Source organism: Pan paniscus, chromosome 15, assembly GCF_029289425.2.
Source record: "Pan paniscus chromosome 15, NHGRI_mPanPan1-v2.0_pri, whole genome shotgun sequence".
Taxonomy (NCBI): domain Eukaryota; kingdom Metazoa; phylum Chordata; class Mammalia; order Primates; family Hominidae; genus Pan; species Pan paniscus.
Genome location: NC_073264.2, coordinates 80,890,765 through 80,910,728, shown reverse-complemented (window position 1 = coordinate 80,910,728; position 19,964 = coordinate 80,890,765). Strand labels below are relative to the sequence as shown.

The 19,964-nt window shown below is 37.0% G+C and overlaps 1 protein-coding gene and 1 long non-coding RNA gene across 38 annotated transcripts in view; one reads left to right on the top strand and one right to left on the bottom strand.

Annotated features, from left to right (window-relative positions):
• The window catches only part of NRXN3 (neurexin 3), a 1,742,415-nt gene that overhangs the window by 44,892 nt on the left and 1,677,559 nt on the right, over window positions 1-19,964 (bottom strand). For 22 of the 37 annotated variants that reach the window (XR_008620931.2, XR_008620933.2, XM_055097889.2 and 19 more), the window contains one exon: window positions 14,490-14,577. Coding sequence is in view for 34 of the 37 variants with exons in the window: in XM_055097889.2 (XP_054953864.1) it covers window positions 14,490-14,577 (88 nt within the window). In the remaining 3 variants the exon portion in view is untranslated. The remainder of the gene's footprint in view (window positions 1-14,489; window positions 14,578-19,964) is intronic. The other 15 variants (XR_008620932.2, XM_055097905.2, XM_055097909.2 and 12 more) reach the window with 1 other exon arrangement.
• The window catches only part of LOC117975698 (uncharacterized), a 582,695-nt gene that overhangs the window by 374,540 nt on the left and 188,191 nt on the right, over window positions 1-19,964 (top strand). The gene's annotated exons all lie outside the window — the stretch shown is intronic.

Sequence of the window (19,964 nt, the reverse complement as noted above, 5' to 3'; positions counted from 1 at the left end):
GGTCAGGAGTTCGAGACCAGTCTGGCCAACATGGTGAAACCCCCGTCTCTACTTAAAATACAAAAATTAGCTGGGCGTGGTGGCTCACGCCTTTAGTCCCAGCTACTCAGGCGGTTGAGGCAGGAGAATTGCCTGAACCTGGGAGGCGGAGGTTGTAGTGAGCCGAGATTGTGCCACTGCCCTCCAGCCTGGGTGACAGAAAAAGACTCCATCTCAAAAAAAAAAAAAAAAAAAAAAAAAAGCTTTTAATGTCCTGTTGTATCCTATGTGGTCTCATGTACTTAGTGGAGAACTCAACAAATGTTGGGATCGACTATAAAATGGGCAAGAAGGTCTTATCTATTAAAAAGAAAAAAAAAGACTATACATTTTTAACCTATGGGACTTCTCTAGATTGGGGTAAACTATGACCTCTAAGCCAAATCCAGCTCCATCTCTGCTTTTGTAAATCAACTTTCATGAAAACACAGCCCTGCTCATTTATTTGTTTCCATGGCTGCTATGTGTCATTATAAGAGCTGATTGAGGAGATAGGGCAGGGACTGTAAGACCCTCAAAGTGTAAAATACTTACACCCCAGCCCTTACAGAAAAAAAGTTTGCTAACTTTGGCTCTGGGTAATTAATCTGACAAATTTTAACACTGGGCAATACAGTATTGCCAGTTTTCATGATCTTTTAGTAAGAAGAGGTCTCTGTGCTTCAAAGCTAAGATGGAAGCACTGCTCTAGGACAGAGGGTATGCAAACATTTTCAACTATACACACTTTCCAGTTTATGAGTTTATGATCTGGATTCGGGATGGGTTGAGACTGATATAATTTGTAATGGAATCCTCAGATGCTTGTGCAGGCCATACTTGCCTTGGAATAACGATTATAATAAAAGCAAACACAGTTTTAAAATTATGTTTCCTTTTTAATTGTGATTTTTAGTTCTTTATAACTCATTTTAAGATTCTTTTCTTGCATAGGAAACTCAAAGACCCACAAAAAGTGTGTGTGTGTTTTGGCTTTTAAAATAGTTTTGGATGCATAATGCAAGGAAGTGAGGAAAAAGGGAGGGTAAACAAATAGGTACAATTTTAAGAGATGTCAAGAGCATGTGGGTGTCAGAAAGGGTCTAAGATAAGAAATACAAGTTCGTGTTGTTGTTGTTGTTTTTGCTTTCTTTTAGCTGTAACACCTAAATCACTGTGTTCTAAGGAACATATTTATTTCTGAAATAAAGAAAATGCAGTATCTTAACCCAAGCTCTCGCTACGAGCCTCTATTCTTAGATTCCTAACATCAGTTAAAGGTGGCTGTTGTCTGAGCATATGTTTTGAACAGAATTGATCATGAATAATGAGCTAGAAACCCAAGTGCGGCCGGGCGCTGTGGCTCACGCCTGTAATCCCAGCACTTTGGGAGGCCGAGGCGGGCGGATCACGAGGTCAGGAGATCGTGACCATCCTGGCTAACACGGTGAAACCCCGTCTCTACTAAAAACACAAAAAATTAGCCGGGCGTGGTGGCGGGCACCTGTAGTCCCAGCTACTCGGGAGGCTGAGGCAGGAGAATGGCGTGAACCTGGGAGGCGGAGCTTGCAGTGAGCCGAGATCGCACCACTGCACTCCAGCCTGGGTGACAGCGAGACTCCGTCTCAAAAAAAAAACCAAAAAAAAGCCCAAGTGCACATATTATTGCATAGGTGACATCAGGGGAGACTCACCTCACATAAGTGTTGGTATTTCTCTCCAATATTGGAGTCATTCCTCCTTATGGGAAACCAGGGTAACTTGTTTTAACCACAGTTATTTGAATCAATCATAATGGAACAATTTTATAACCCCCATCAACCAAGATTCTTAAAGCCTTTTTGATACATAATAACTAACCCATTTATCAACTACTTCCCAACCATGTAATACATTCAATACACAGACTTTCTTTTATTATCAAGGAGGCTGGCAGCTATTTCATATATTTAGGTTAATGGAAAATAAGCACTACGTAAGAGACAGGATAGCATAGTGATGGGTGTCCACGCTGGGGGCAGTTGGCTTGGGTTCAGATCCCATTTCTTCTACTTCCTTGCTGTGTGACTTTGATAATTTGCTTAGCTCCTCTGTGCCTCCATTTACTTATCTTTAAAATGGAGATAATAAGAATAGACTCTCACATGATTGCTGTGAGGATTAAAGTAGTTAACAATGTGAAGTACTTAAGACTATATTTCATTAAAGGAAGTGCTAATATTCACTGAATGATGAAACAAAGTTGTAGCAGTGGCAAACCTATAGGAAAAAGCCTAGAAATCACTTCAGAGGACTTTATTCAATGTTGTGTATGCTGCCATCGAAAGTTTACTATAGGGAGGCCTGGAATGGTGGCTCATACCTGTAATCCCAGAACTTCGGGAGGCCAAGGCAGGCAGATCACTTGAGGCCAGGAGTTCAAGACCAGCCTGGCCAACATGGTAAAACCCCGTCTCTACTAAAAATACAAAAATCAGCTGGGTATGGTGGCACACGCCTGTAGTCCCAGATACTCAGGAGGCTGAGGCAGGAAAATTGCTTGAATCCGGGAGGTGGAAGTTGTAGTGAGCTGAGATTACACCACTAAATTCCAGCATAGGTGACAGAGTGACCGAAATAATAATAATTATTATTATTATGGGGGCAACTAAACTTCGCACCAAATTAAAGCAAAATACTGCACTATCAGAAACCCAATCAAATTATCTATCTTGTCAAATTAGAAGGACTAAAAAGCTGCAACACTTTCCTTTTTAATTCCCAGACCTCTCAAACTCTTTTACAGAGCAATGATTAAGTATCTTACAATAAAATGATCTTTTTAAAAACTGCAGTTGCTTTCTGCAGTACTATGGTTCTCATGCTGTTTTAAATGTTAATATACTAGCTTACTCTATTAGAAAATGTGGAAGCAAAGGGCATTGACATATTTCACTGTGCAGTTGGTTAATTAACATGCATTACATACTGTAACTAAATAAAATTCATTAGAGTTTAAAAGTTATAAAACCTAACTATGTAATGGAATCATGCTATAGATTCTATGTGCTCAGAAAATGTATCTGGGATAGTCTTTCCAAAGCTCAAGGGACAGAATTTGAAAACCTAAGAAATATCCTGTTCATTGTCAATGTTAGTAAAAGAGGAATATTTGGAGGAAACGAAATTAGTCAAAGTGGACATTCTCATGAAGACATGGTCATAACTTTGGTGGCATTTACAAACAGAGTAATCAGCAGTTCTAATTTTGTTTCACTGTCTTCATTTTGCCTTTGACAAAACCATAATACATTTAAACTCCATTTTATCTATGACAGCTAAAGCCAAGGACCTCCTTGAGGGAATAGGGAAACCCAAGTCATGCTAAGCTCCACAAAGGGGTGTGTCAAAATTCGACAACTTAGTGCTTTGAGAAGTGCTGAAAGAATGACTGGCACACTGTAATAGAAAGTGTCTATTTTCAAACAGATTTGGACTTGAATATTACCTCTACCATAACCTTGAACAAGGAAACTTAAAATCCCAATTTTCTCAACTGTAAGATGACCAAGGTAGTTTTTATCTCACAATAACTTAAAATGAGATTTAAATAAAATACTATGTTTTCATGTACCCAGTATAGTACCTGGGCTAGTGGTGTGCTTGAGCCAGTTTATGACAACTGATTGCAAAATTTCTAGGAAATTTGCAAGCTGGTTGTTAAAACATGGCCATTTTCAAAAGTTAATATATATAAAGTTACAAGTATATTAAAAACAGGTAATTAAAAACTTAAAACTCGGTACTTCCTAATTATTTTACTAAATTTTACTATTATCTATGAGGTTCTTGATGTCTATAGTGTACGTATGATGAAAAAGCCATATAATTGTGTACAAGCAAGGACACTTCCCAATTCCGAGTTTAGGGCTGTCATATTGGTAGCTAGAAATCAGCCATGGTGGGAATATTTTACACCATGCAGAAACTGGAAAACTGCAAATTAGAGCTCTGTGTGTGTGCTGGTTTTAAAATATTTATCAGCAAGCAGCTTTACCTGGCTCATAATCAATATCTCTTCCTTTCCTCCTTCCTTTCTTTTACATTTCCCTCCTCCTCTTTCTTCACCTTTATTGTTTCCCTTCCTTCTTTCATCAGAAAGTTGTTCTTAGTCCACAGAGCCATCCAGTTCCTCATCCTTGGCCTTTTTCCCCTTACCCTTAAGAAAAACCAATAGCTACCCTGGCCTGACTGAAAGATCTCATCAGAAAACCACAGGTCTGGATATGCTTTCTCTTTTTCAGATTACAAATACAGATTTTTCATCTGAAATCTTTAGGCCTATTGAATAATCTTTAATCTATTAATATATCACCTATTACTCATTTTTATACCTATTTGATATTCTCGTGCTCAACCCTTAAAGAGGGAAAGTTGTTACAAAGTGTCATTTTCATGCTGTTCGTATCCAACTAATCAAATCCTTCCAAGTAAAGCATCAAATCGCCTGGATAATCACAGGTAGAGTCCAACATTTGGATAATTAACTGGGCACTTCCTTCTATGTTTGTCTCAAATTCAGACTCTATTCTCAGAACTAAAGCTATTATGTACGTCGTGTTCTCTGGAATGGAAAAAGAATGAATTTAGGTCAAAGTTGAACTGTTGGCTCTCTAATGCTTCCATGAATTAAAAAATAAAAAAGTAAAATGTATATCAGTTGACTCAGAAAGATCAAAAGATAATCTTACCTCCAAATATGCATGAGGTGGAACCAGTGAGTTAAAAAGTTTTTTTTTTCCCATCCTCAGATGCCTTGCTGAACACATTTATATTTTAATACATAAACATAAATGCATTTTGTAATAAAACATTTGCAGATTTCCATAAAGTTCCTCCCCAATTCAGGAACAGGCACTGTTCTACACAGCAGAAATGATGCTCCCTCACTAACAATTTCCGAAAAACATCTTCCGTTGATCTGCTCCTGAAGAAAAGTTTCTGACTAGAAGACTGATAATTTATGAAAAAAACTCTTTGGAAATTAGATCTTACATGAAGTCCCTTTAACAGTAAGCCCATTTAATCATACCAAAAATAATCAACAAGGGTTTCTTATTGTCGTTGATCAGTTTGCTGTTTTTTGAGTATAATTATCAGTAGTTTCCCACTGTAAGTTTTTCCTCTTTAAGTCAGGTAAAAAGTACAACTTATGACTTCCAGATGCAAACCAGTGATCAGCCTTACAATGTGACTGAAAGTTTGTTTTGCTTCTTTGTGAAGTTCCCTAGGGGTAAGGTTAAAAGTAGAGACAATAGGAGAGTGAGAAATAAAGGCAGAGGATTTCAAATCACATCTTACAGAGAACAGAATCACAGAACAATACCACGACAGTGGACAAGACAAGATGGCAAGACAGATGTGCCAAACAAGAGACACATGCTTGACTGCTGTGCCAAGAAAAGAAAACACAAGAACAAAACCATACAGAGATGCCGCGAGAGCAGCTCTTAGGGCTGTCATGATCCAATGGAAATAATAATAATAACAAGGACCCATGAAATTATAACTACAAAAGAATGTAATTCCCACAACTCATACACTGGACTTGCTGGGTTAGCCTAGATGTGTCACTAGGATGAAACACAAGATGATGTCATGCACTGGTGATGGAGGCCATGGTTAGTTGATTAGCTACAAAACTTGTCACGGCATGCCACACAATGATCCTGGGCTTGTCCAGACAGAAATAAAAGATACAACAAATATTCTATATCTGCAATAAAATTCTTTTTATGCCATCTGAAATTTGTGGAGAGGGGTGTGTTTCTCTGTCGTTTCTATGTGTTTTTCTTTTATTTTTTTCTGACTCTTCTTTTATCTTTTCAATTAATTACATTGTCATAAAGGGGAAAGTAAAGGCAAGTGGTCCATGCAGATATGGGGGTAAATAAAAAGGAAAGAAACGGAAATTAAAAGGAAAAATATGCATAGAAGGAGGAAGAGGAAAACACAGTATTCATTCTTTTGTACACAACTTTCTTGGATTTCGTTGGGGTTTGTTTTGTTTTGAGATAAATACTGGAGGGATATGCTGAAAGGGGAGGAATTTGAGATTAGGATGGCAAGAAAAGATTTTTTTGCCTTGTTTGATTTGTATATCTATATATCTCTCAGTATTTGAAAATAATGATTATAGTTATTCATAAAAGTATAGCAATGAGTTAAAAATAGCCATAATGATCAAAATAGTAAATATGAAAACAAAATAAATTGAATCACCAAAAATTCATGCGGCACAAGATGAGGTGAAACAACAAAATGTTCTTCAAATATATACAAGGTATATATCTATTTATATATATACACAGGAATGTGCATATACGGATAGATATATCTGTATAATTTTTTCTTTCCACCCCTCCCAAGGATAACTGAATTATGGAGTCACCATTATAATTATGATAAAGAAATCTTAAAGAAAAATCAACATGCTTTGTTTGCCAAGTTAAAACAGTATCATGCATGTCTATGTTGGCTGATGCTGGTTAAGAATGATGGCGTGAATTTCTGTGTAAACACATGACTGATGGTAGGGGCTGTTAATCTCTGATTACATTAGTCTACTATCACTTATACTGTGTCTACATATATATGGAGTGACAGGCAGTATATTATTTGCATATGTGCATATCATATATATATATATACACACAGTACATATACTTGGGGCTTATGGAAGAAAAATGTAGAATAAAAAGAATAAATCCCATAAAAACTTCTCTTTTAAAACCCAATCCCTCTTTATTTATTTTTGGGGGACTTGCTTAATGACGTCATTAAGCTCACTCCTTATGTACCACTTGCACTGGCATTTGGAATCAGGAAGTTCTCATGAGTTCAGATTGAAATTCTCCCTTCAACATGTCCATCCTTTACCCTATTACCTAAAAATGGTGTGGCCCTTGACCATACTGTATATGTGAAGTCCCCAAAAGAGTGTTGCTTTTTTTCTTTACCGAGCTGTACTAATTCCAAAAGAGTGTTGCTTTTTTACTTTACTGAACTGTACTAATTCTTCAATCATAATAAATGAGAATTCTGTGTCACCAAACTAAAATACAGAAGAATGCTCCTTGGGGTTAGTTGAATCTGTCACTGCTTGGCATCATCTTGTGTGATTTTTTTTTCTTGCATATCCCTGATAAGGTATGCTGTTCACTGAATTGGAGTGCTCCAACATCCTTAGGGTGCTGATAATATCGTGGGCATTTCCATTCATTGTCCTCATTGTTTCTTCCCTTCCTTTTATTCCTCTTATTATATCTGCCTTTCCTAATAAACTGAACTTCTGGAAGTGATATTTCTGAAGCAAAATACTTTTGTTTTCCCAGCACCTATTCTAGTGCCTACATGTAATAGTTACTCAAAAGTGTTACATATAGAAGAGATTTATCAAACTTTCAGATAGAAGTATATACACTCACACATTGATTTTATGGATTCCCCTGCCTCGCTCTCCAACCTACTAAAAAAATCTTGGGTAATGGAGTTGGATAGAATTTTTTTCATTTTTTAATTAAATATATTTGTTATGAAATCCACAATAGTTGATCTATGGGCCACATATATTATGCACACTATTCCTCAGCCTAAAGTGCAAGAGCTAATTAGTAGATCTTTCCTATTCTTATATTTCTGTTCTTACCCTAATTTTCAAAGCATTTCACCATTGAGGATTTTAAAAGCACATAGTTACTGCAATGGTTTAAAAAATAACTTGGGTTGGGTTGGGGCTGTTATAAAAAAGTGACATAACTGGCCGGGCGCGGTGGCTCACGGCTGTAATCCCAGCACTTTGGGAGGCTGAGGTGGGTGGATTACCAGGTCAGGAGATTGAGACCATCCTGGCTAACATGGTGAAACCCCGTCTCTACTAAAAATAGAAAAAAATTAGCCGGGCGTGGTGGCGGGCGTCTGTAGTCCCAGCTACCCAGCTACTCAGGAGGCTGAGGCAGGACAATGGCGTGAACCCACGAGGCGGAGCTTGCAGTGAGCCGAGATCACGCCATTGCACTCCAGCCTGGGCGACAGAGTGACACTCCATCTCAAAAAAAAAAAAGAAAAGAAAAGAAAAAAAAGTGAAATAACTTGGTGGGTTAATAAAGACAAAAACTGTATCATTAATCTGGAACATTATACTCCCATGAACATACTCTATTAACTTATAGATCAATAAAGGCAGTTGAAAAATGGATATGATTTAGCCTAGACCTAAGTATGTGAACAACTATTTGCTTTTGTGAGCATTAGACATGTATTGTAACTCAAATTTTAAAATGACTGATGTCCACAGCCAATAATAATGAATTAAGTAATTTTCTATTGATATACAGTTCTCCTTCCAAAGCTAAAATGCTTATCTTAGATTATTTCCATTATCTCTTTGGTCAAAGTGTTTAAGTGGATCTGAGCCTTTTATCAGAATTTATAGCATTTACAGACCATTGAATTTATAGATCTGTCATACTCCAACATTCCTATGAGATTTTACTTGGACATTTATTTTTGTACTATATTCTGAATAGTCATTGACTAATGAAATTTTAACATGATTCTATTTGCTAATGAGTTTTCATATAGAAAAATCTAAAGTGAATAAATAGTTAAATAAAATTGACTTATGTGTAATAAAAACATACAGGTTGCTAACTTCAAACTTGACAAAGACACAAATGACAAAACGTATCTCTATAAGATTTCAAACATCATATTTAAGGCCAACAATCAGCACATTTACTTGTTATCTATAAATTCTGGTATAAATTTCTCTTGATCCTTCACTGGAAAATTATTATTATCTATTAACATTTCAGCTGCATTTTCTACCATGTTCCAGCAAATAAAAATTAAAATGATTTGGTGAGCTTTTAGTAACTCAGTGCCAGATTTTCAGATGATACTTTCCCGAGGCATCTCAGACTGATAAAGATTAAGAATCCAGTTCCACCTGGAAAATACTAGATGTGATCTTGGTGTTAGGCCAGATTTAAATTTCACTCAGTTTGGGTTGTATATTATAGTAGGGCTAACAAAGACGAACTAAGTAGCAGTAACACCGAAATGCAAATGTGAATACTGTAGATTTGAGGAGTAAAAATATACCTGAGAACCACTCTGGGAATAGCAATTATTTTGTCATCTCATATTACTGCCATTAGTTTAAACATCTCCTTCCCAACCATTATGAAAACTGCTTAGCACAGTCTTATTGATGGATGGATGTGTTTCATCTTCACTTCCTTTTACTGTCTGCCCTCTGGTGGAAGTGCTGTCCCTTGAGATTTGATCAAAGGACATTTAAGAAAAGTGAAGGCAGAAAAACTAGCTACTTGACGAACTGAAAAATATACCCCTGGATAACGACTGGATGAATCAATGTGGTTAAGTATTGCCATGCCCACTTATTAGGTATAAAAGTATTACTTTTTTTTTTCGCTCTGCTCTGTGGCCTCCTGCCCCCAAGACTTTTAGAATCTTGAAACTATAAATATGTAAAATCCAGGAAGTTGATCATATCTAATTATACAAAAGCTCATCCAAGAATACATTTGTTTTCACTATTACTCTATTTCCAAAGATGGGAATTCTAGGGATAGCAGCAGGGGTAAGGGAAAGAGAAGAAATGGGAAGTGAATTATATTATTTTCTCTGAATTTCAGAATTCATTCCCACATTTTAGATTACAAATGTGAATTTACTAATGATCTTAATTGCTATTTGGCTTCCATAATCTCATGAGGGTATCCTTTTCCTAGGGGTTATTTGAATGCTCTCCAGCTCATCCGTTTTTCTTCTTGGATTCAAAGAGAAAAAGGACAATGAAATATGAATTTACTGCACAATTTAAGATTAACAGAAGTGCAGTTGGAAATGAAACAGTTTATATGCAAAGAACGAATCTAAAGTATTAGATACTGATTTGTTTTGTGAAGAACACAATTAACATTTATAAATCGAGTTAAAATCCAGACCCTCGCCTTTAGATAGCTATTCAGATACACTTCTGAATATCTTCATTTGATGCAGATGGTTTTATTATAACTTTATTGTTTAAAGGTTCAATTCTGGGTTCTTGAAGCACATATTCAGAAAATGTGATTGTATCTGTGACTTATAAAAGAATCTAGTTCCCAGAAAAAGGTAGGGATAGGAAAAAGCAGAGAATAATTTTGTTAAAAAAAAATGTAGGTTTTGGCAAGGCACAGTGGCTTATGCCTGTAATCCCAGCACTTTGGGAGACTGAAGTGGATGGATCACTTGAGCCCAGGAGTTTGAGACCAGCCTGGCCAACATGGCGAAACCCCGTCTCTACCAAAAATACAAAAATTAGCCAGTCTTGTTACCCAGTCTCAAAATAAAGAAATAAAAATTCTAAAATAAATTTGTTAAAAATATAGATTTTGTCAGGGCAGCCCTATTATATGAAATCATAAATTTTAAATGAGCCAACAGGTTTAATTTTAGCTGTTAAAGGGGAAATGAAGTTAGAGATATAAAGTTCTGTTTCAAACTAATTTAGTCAACAAATCCTAATTGAGCTTTTACTTTATGCCTTGCTCTCATGATTTGGGATTTTTTTAAGTTTCTCTACATATTTACCAGCAAAAATATACCGTGAAAACTTGACTTCCATTGGATTTGCAAGGTTTCTAGACTCCTATTGACCAAACTCCAAAAATATTTACGTTGTTCCTAAATATAATAAGATTAATCTATACCAAACCGTGGTGACCCTTAAGCACAAAAGTAAGTTCTGAGAGTGAAAGGCGATTGCTTATACCTAACTCAAAACCAGCAGTTTAAAAACCCAATGTGATTTGAAGAAAAAATAAATTATTTCATTTAAAATCTGATGCTCACATGAAAATAAAAATTGAATTATAGCACACACTAAACTACCCAAATTTATGAAAAGTGAGAGCTTCAAATGGATGTAAATTAATCAGGAAATAACCTGTAGAAATTAAATGCCTCATAAACGAAGACAGCTAGAAAATAATAAACTTGCTGGCAAAGTGAAAGAAGATAAAGTAGTAAGTATGATAGAACAAGGCCAAGGAAGTTAGCCAAATTTAGTGTATTTCCATCAAGCAAAAGGCCTGGAAAAATGTTTTAGAAATGGAGGCAGTGAATTAGGGTGTTCAAAACCAGAATTTTAATCTTAGTGGTAATGTAGAATTGCAAGGTTGGCAATTTATGTCAAAGATGTGTAAATGTCACCATTATCTGTTGCTGCATGGGCAGTAGGTCCCTTCTCTTTAGGCAGTGCAAATCTTGCCCAAGAAACTGATTTCTGATTTTAATCTGTATTGTTTTTGGAAACTGTGAAGCCTGAGATACATATACATATATATATATATATATATATATATATTTTTTTTTTTTTTTTTAATTGAGAGAGAGTCTCACTCTGTTGCCCAAGCTGGAGTGCAGTGGCGCGATCTTGGCTCCCTGCAACCTCCGCCTCCCGGGTTCAAGCACTTCTCTACCTCAGCCTCCCGAGTAGCTGGGACTACAGGCGCCCGCCACCACGCCTGGCTAATTTTTTGTATTATTAGTAGAGACGGGGTTTCACCCTCTTGGCCAGGCTGGTCTTGAACTTCTGAGGAGATATTTCTTATGTAATGAAAAAGAGGGCTTGATAGTGCTAAGCAGGTAATCCCCATTAGTGGAAATCAGGTCCTCTGGGCAAACCTCTTCTCTCTCTGCATTACTAGGAATATCTACCTACTTCTTGTATTAAATATACCACTGACGTATTTCCCTGTATATCCAAATCACTCACCAGGACTACTTTATGGAGTAAATAAAATTAGAAAAATGCAATGCTCATTCTTCAAATGTGATGAGTTGAATAATCACATGTGGAGGAAATCAATATCAGCCTCCTAGAGCTACATGTTCACTCTTTCAAGGCAGGGGTTCTGTCACTCACTTTATCTCCTCTCATGCTCCCTTACAGAACACAACAGATTGTTTTAAAAATGGTATCTCCCCACCCACCCCATGTTACTCAAGAAATGTTGGTGTTGAATTTCTGTCCTCTGCTTCTGAATCAGAGAAAATACCTGTGTGGCCTCTAGAAAACAAATGGATTTAGTTTGGGGCCATTCAGGTTTACGCTGTTCAAGTCTCATAACAAATAGCAATATATACCCATAAGCTGGGGAGCTATAGAGCTAGAGAATCTGAAGCTGAGATCAGGAAAAGCCCACTGCCTTATTATGAATGTTGCTGTGGAGATGACTTTCTGAGGCAGGGTGAGTAGTTGAGGAAAGATGGTGATAATATTTCAGAATGACCAAGCCTCAATTTTGATAAGCCTTAAAATCTACAGATTTGATAAACATTGCTGCATATAGAGATATCACTGCTAAGAAAGGAAGAAAACCATTTGGGAGGTCAAAGCGAGAGGATTTCTTGAGGCCTGGAGCTCGAGACCAGCCTGAGCAACATGGTGAGAACTGCATTTGTACACAAAATAAAACAAATTAGCTGGCATAGTGGTGCATGTAGTTCTAGCTACTTGGGAAGCTCAGGCAGGAAGACCACTTGAGCCCGGGAGTTTGAGGCTGCAACGAGCTATAAACACGCCACTGCACTCCAGCCTAGGTGACAGAGTGAGACCTTATCTTAAAATAAATAAATAAATAAATAAATATATAAAATTAAAACCTAGATTTCTTAAAGTGTTTGCCACAAAACAAGCTAATTTAATGTATGTATTGAGGATTGTGACCTATTAATATATGAACCCTTAATATCTAGCACATGCTTAACATATACAGTTGACTCTCAAAAATATCTGTTGAATTGAATTTCGCGAGGAGTTAGATAGCAAAACTATTCTATTCTCTGACAGCTAATTTCTTAAAAAAAAAAAAACAGAATAGGAAGGACTCAAATCTAGAGATATATTGTATCCTGCCTGAGTGCTCAAAAGTATTTATTGAATGAATGAATGAATAAATTAATGAAAACATGGCACCCAAGTTCTGGTATAGTTCGGATGTATCTGCCCTTTTAGGGTTAAAACCTCACATAGCACATACAGATTATTACCTAAAAATATGAAAAAACAAAAAACAAACAAAAAAAAAAACCCTGACCAGATCACATTTACTTTCCCTCCACACAGCTGAGCTCCCAATGGAACAGATTACACTCCAGAATGGAAGCCCTATCATATTAATGATATGTCCCTGTGTCATACTAAGGGTATGAACCCACAGAACTTCCTGGATCCAATTCCACTTGCAAGAAACCAAAGCAGTCAGGCTTCAACAGATTTGAAATCTTGTAAATCATTTAGGGGTCAGAAATGGAAGGTTTTTATTTTTATTAGATTATTTTTTCATGAAGCTTAAATGTTCTAGAATTAGCAAAAGAGAATTTTTAATGGCTTTCCTTTTCTTAAAAGGAAAAAAATCTGAAAGCAATGCAAAAAATAACTAGAAAATTCTATTTATTTTAGTCTTCGCAGAAATAAGATCCTGGCCCAAGTCCAGCTATTAATTCTATTAAACATACACAGAAATTCGATGATATCTGTTCTCTATTATATACATATAAATGTTTAACTTATAGTAAGTCTCAAAACAGACAACTGTGAAAAGTTGATAGGAAATAATCAGGGACTGCAATTGCCTGCTGGACATTAGGTCATATATAGCTCACTATAAAGAAAGACCATAAAACATCAAAATGTATCTGGGTCCAAATGGGGAACACATTGAAGCTTCTGATTGCTAAAGTCTTCTCAACTTCAGCACAGTAGATACATTTTGAAGCATCACAGCTGTTGACACGGCATGGTACAGTACTAATTTTGTGTTTACTATATTGTTGCACAAGTTTTCTCGACACACAGTTAACAAAATTAGTATAAAGATAATACCATGTTAACTGCTGTTGAAATCCCATGGAAAATATATATATATATACATATATTTTTGGTTCTCTTAGCTCAGAACAACTCATGAGTTTTAAGTCATTTACCAATCTTTATGGCTCCACTTACCAATCTTTAAGCTCCTCCATAGGTTCATCCTTTCTTGATGTCATTCCAACATATATTTCCTCATGTTCCCACCCTCTGTGAATTTCATAGCTGCCACTGGCTGCTACACATTTGCTGCTCCAGTGGTAAGTCTGGGCATCTGCTTGCCCAATGTTAAGTCATATACCATGATTTTTTGTTAGCTTATCAAGAGACTGACTTAATTTTTGTAGGATCTTATTGCTCTTTCCATGGGATTTGATGCTTTCATTGATATAATATTTATATATGTATACTTATACATATATAGATATAAAAATATACACACATTAACACACTATAATCTATATATAAAACACATGTATAATCACATATATGTATGTATTGTTTTTTGCAAAAGAAAAAAGAAAGCAAGCAAAATAAGACTGACCTGACCTACCTGTACTCGGCTCACATTCAACAAAGTCTTCATCATCACTTGAACATTCAGCAGATGAAACAAGATCATCTGATGTTGGCTGTTTATGTCAAAGAGAAAATAATGGGGTAGGGGAAGAGAGAGAAGAGAGAGAGATAAGGAAACTAATGAACAAAGACATCAAAGATTTATCACTGTGTCCCATCTCCCATCATTACGATTATTTTTCTAAAGAGGGCATACCGTAGGATGAAGAATTCTTAACTACTGTGTGACTGAGAATGACTCTGGGTCTAGACCATCTCGGGGGGGTCTTCCATAGAGCTGAGTGACCCAAGGTGGTTCCAGGAGACTTAAGCCTAACCCATCCCCATAAATGACATTTTGCAGCCTTACTTCATTCTGGTTTTGAGTTTTAAGAATCAGAAGGACAGGAGAAGGGCTGTTGTAAAGGATGGGCAATGTAAGAGTGCAAAGCAACACAGACATACATTGTGGCTTTGAGAGAGTTTCAATCCTTATGGTGTGTGGTCTCAAGGGTATGCCGTGGTAGTTGTGCATCTACAGGCTGGCATAATTAATGAATGCTGTGGAATGCATTCTCTTTAGGAACTGCATAATGGCTTTTATCATTAGCAAGAATTCCTTCATGTAATTGCTGCAATAGCTGAATTGGTAATGTGGACCAGTAGCATGATACCACACAATAGTCCCTGAACACAGGTAAGGCTGTTCCTGAAGAGAGCAAAAACAGTTCTGACTGCAGTAATAGTAGTTCAACTTGAGGCACCTTCTAAATTCTGAGTCTTGCAGAAACTCCCCAATCCCAGGGAATCTATTACAAGAAATATAGGAGACTGAGTATCAGCTGTGAGAAGAGCCCTCCATACAGTAGGTGAGATGACTGCTTTCTGTATTTGGTACATATTGCATGCACAATAAATATTGAATGAATGAATCTACAGATCTTATGCAAAAAACAAAACTTTTGGCCTACTATGTGCATAAGAAGACTCAATATATTATAGTTCAATAATGCTCGTTTATTTCCCCTTCTTCATGTGACCAATATTTACTGACTTGTTGATCTTCCAATTCCCAAATGTACTAAAGTCTGGATCCAAATTCAAGAGGAAGAGGTAATAAACCACTCCCCTTCTATTGAGCAATTACTACAAGCCAGATGCTGTCCTAGACATACATATACATACATACACACATATATATATATATATATATATATATATACACACACACACTTTTTAGTTACAGTTATTAATTAGACGTGATTCTCACAACCATCTTTTGGGACAGGGATGACTATTACATGACTAATTAGAATTGCAGTTAGACAGGTTAAGTGAGTTGCTGAAAGTCATACAGCTAGGAAAACACATAGTGGGAATTTGAATAAATACATCTTAGTCCAATTCTGTGTTTGTGGCTTGCAATAGGCTTCTTTATACCTGGTCTTACATTATGGACAGAATTATGTCCCCTCAAAATTCATATGTTGAAGTCCTACTCCCCAGCCCCTCAGAATGTGACTGTATTTGATACAAAGCCTTAAAGAGGTAATGAAGTTAAAATGAAGCATTAGGATGAGCCCTAATCCAATATGACTTGTGTCCCTCTAAAAAGAGGAGAGTAGGATGCAGACATACCCAGTGGGAGGAAGGCCATATAAAGACACTGGCAGATAGTCATCTACAAGCCAAGGAGAGAGTTCTCAGAAGACACTGATTCTGCTGACACCTTGATTTCAGGCTTCTAGCCTCCAGAATTTCGAGGAAATAAATTTCTATTGTCTAAGCCACCTGATCTGGGATATTTTGTTATGACAGCCCTAATAAATGAATATATATGACAGCCTTTCTACTCAGGATTTCCAGAAAACATCCTTTTTAAAATAGACATCCTAGGTATGGAATTACTGGACACAGCAAAGAACTGGAAAAACCACATTAGATAATTCATTGATTTAATTAACAATGGCAGAGAAGTGCCCTACACAACAATATTGATCTTTATTCTACATCTGAAAGGGGTATAGTTCAAACCTTGCTCCTCGAGGCTAGCAGAAAAAAAGAATTTTTATTTTTTTAATAAAGTTCCAGGATACATGTGCAGAACGTGCAGGTTTGTTACATAGGCGCAGCAAACCACCATCTCACCCATTTACCTATCAGCCCATCACCTAGGTATTAAGCCCCGCGTGTATTAGCTGTTTATCCTGATGCTCTCCTTCTCCACACCGAAAAAAGAATTTTTAAACATACTTAAAAAAAAAAACACACTACTGAATTGTTCATTTCAGTTCCAGCAACTGAAACTGGTAGTTACCTCCTGGGGGACTGTTATTTGTGTTAGAGACATGGTAAGCATATTCCCTTGGTGTTTCCTGCTGAGAGGGGGACTATAATAGCTCTACTTCTAGTTACTTAGGGAAAGGAGCTGGTAAGTGGGAAAAGAGTTAACTGTTGAAATAAATAAGGCAATTATAAGAGGAAAACACTATTTTGGAAAGACCACAATCATTGTTTAGTAGTTTTTAAGCATGCATTCTTTATAGGGGCAATGTCTCCCACCAAAGGCAGGAAAGATTGGTTTGGGCTGGGGGACAATCTTAAATATTACAATGGTTTGTGACCCTCCCAAAGGCCACAGTTACATAAATGAATATGTAGTATATCTTTGGAATTGAAATGTTGTGGGAAAAGGGCAATTAGGGGGAAAACTTATCTGAAAAAACTCCTTAGGGTGGCGGTAATAAAGAGGCGGAGAATACACTGCTAAAGTGTGTTCAACTGGAAATTTTAATGATTTGACTGTAAGGGCCTTGCAGAATGGCCCGGTAGGACTTTGGTCCCTAGTATTGAGTGAAAGCTGGTGAGTTAATGAAAATCTAATGAGCTCCTTTCAAGAACTGAAAGCCTGGCAATAAAGTTTAAAGGCCATTGAACAAATGTTTTAAAAACAATGCATAACTTCAGTAGAAACCAAAACATACATTAACATAATATTAGTTGAATCTTTAACTCAGAGGAGACATCTTCATTTGCATGGGCCAAAAGAAGAAATGTAATTTTTTTTTCTTCAGAAAAAGGAGTAGACTCTGACGTTGAAAAGATATTGTCTTTCCTCTCAGCTTCCTTGGCTTCCTCTCATACTACTAAGTTTCTCTCCCCTGTGGTTTAGGTGACACCATCCCCAGCCCCACTCTCCCACCCCTTCTCCACCTCCAATTCCATCCCAAGAATGGGCCCCTAATCCCCACTGCAGACCCCACACATCATCTTTCACCTTCTGACCCCCTTTTTCCACCTTTAACCCTCTCTGTGCTCCACTTTGCCCAAAGATTTGTTTTCTGTTGATCTTCTATATGAGTACATGTGAATACAGTGTTCTTCCCAGGCAACAGAACCACATTTTACCAGTAGCTCCTAGCAATGGTGCCCAGACTCAAAGGAGTTTGAAGGGCAAATGATCCAGCAGTGTGTCATAAGAATGGGCCTGGCCCTAGACATAGCACAACTGTGAATCCCAACTCCTCTACTTAGATTCAGAAAGTGACCTGGGATGTGTGTGTGTGTGTGTGTGTGTGTGCGAGTGCACACACGTCACTTAGTTACTTCACTATTAATCAACATCATAATTTAACTTCACAATCAACATCAGCCTCTCAATCAAAGTAATTCCAAGCCTGATAGCCACTCCTAATTTAAATAAATTTGGTATCTGCCTATGTGCTCTATTTGTTACGATTTACCCTACATTAGAAGTGTTCTTTGTTGCTGACAATTAATTACTTCCATTTTATGGTACACATACTATTCCTGGTTGCACCTGCCATGAGGAGTGATAAAGAAAAATGTACTCATAAAGAGCTTAAACAATCATTCAAAGGTGATCTGTTTTCAGTGGCTGTGAATCTAGACAATCTGTGTGGGTCTTATATGAATTCAGTTCCTTCCTTTGTGTCTTTCAGACCTCATCGTTACCACTTAGAGGTACAGCCAACTGAAACTCCCAAAGCAGTTACAAACATTTCAGTCCCTCTTTGCCTGTTTTGGTAACCAATGTTTTCCTCAAGAACCTGGCATGCAACATTGGCCACACGTGCCACAGAACACTGTGTAGTATGGAAAGACTTCCTCTGCCAGAGGCCTTAATTTGCAAAAAGCCTTAGAATTAGGGATGCTACACTTAGACTTTTTTTAAACGACTTTTGTCCCTAACGTCTAGAAAATCCAAACATTACAAACCAAGGCTTTTGGATGATATGAGCGGCTTAAGATAATATCCTAAATTAATGGCAATTGGATTCAAAGATACTTTCAAAAAACCCAGGGCTTTCTTTTAGCAGTTTTTTTTTGTTGTTGTTGTTTTGGCTTTTTCAGTCTGTGTCCTTTTTCAGATGCAAGCAAATGCAGGATCTGATGCTGAACCTTGAAAGAAAAGGCACACTTCTTTGATTGCTTTCCATGGCTTGTAAAACAGGTTTCATGTTGCAGATAGACTCAGACTCAGAATAGAATTGCTATAAGTAGAACAAATTGGTGGATCTCTGCCTTTTAATAAAATGTGGTAGCCTTAGGCTGCATGTCTGTATTTTCCTATAATCACAACCATTGTCTGTAATTACTTTTAATTACTTAGAAGAAAGAGCAGTTAGTATGCCTGCAAAGAAATGGATATCTAGACTATCTAGACTCATGCCTACTAATAACATTTACCACTTAATAAACACTGGCTACATTTAGGCTTTGTGCTGAGCTGTTAATTCATATTAATTTAGTATTCACAGTAACCAAGGGTATAAACACTTGTAGTGAATTGTTATTTTTAACTGTCCACCATCCATGCTCCTCCAGGAAATAGTGTTGCTTTAGGAAACTCTTCTATTCATAGTTACGTTGGGAATGTTTATCAAGTTGCCTTCAATGTCATCTTCACATTTTTTCCCCTCACAATGATTGTCTAAAGCTCTCATAACTTTCAATGGCTATGCTTAAAGTGCTGACATATGATGGTTCCCCTATGTCAAACACCAATATTCTCTATAAGTTATTCAAGCAAGACTTTTTAAAAAAATCTATGACCACCCACCAAATAATTTTCACAGTGGCTGGGCTGTTAGATTTACTGTCAGTGGTATATGTCATCAAGGTGCTTTTTTCATTCATTCATTACTTTAATGAATCTTTTTCAAACGCCTCTGTGTCAAGCACTTTAACAGTTATAAGGGATAAAGCTATAGATAAGACACAGTTCCTCTGCTCTGGGAATTCACAGTCTGATGAGACAGGCAAGTAAACAGGCAAACTTGACGTAGTAAACCGCATGCTCTGACAAGAGGAAGCATTAGTGTGCGAAGGAAGGAAATAGCAAGAAGGCAGAGAGCATGTGGGAAATGAGCCCTCAGGGACAGGCAGTGGTGAGACAGGGGAAGGAAGTGAGGACGGGTGGGCTGGAGAAGGAGAAGGG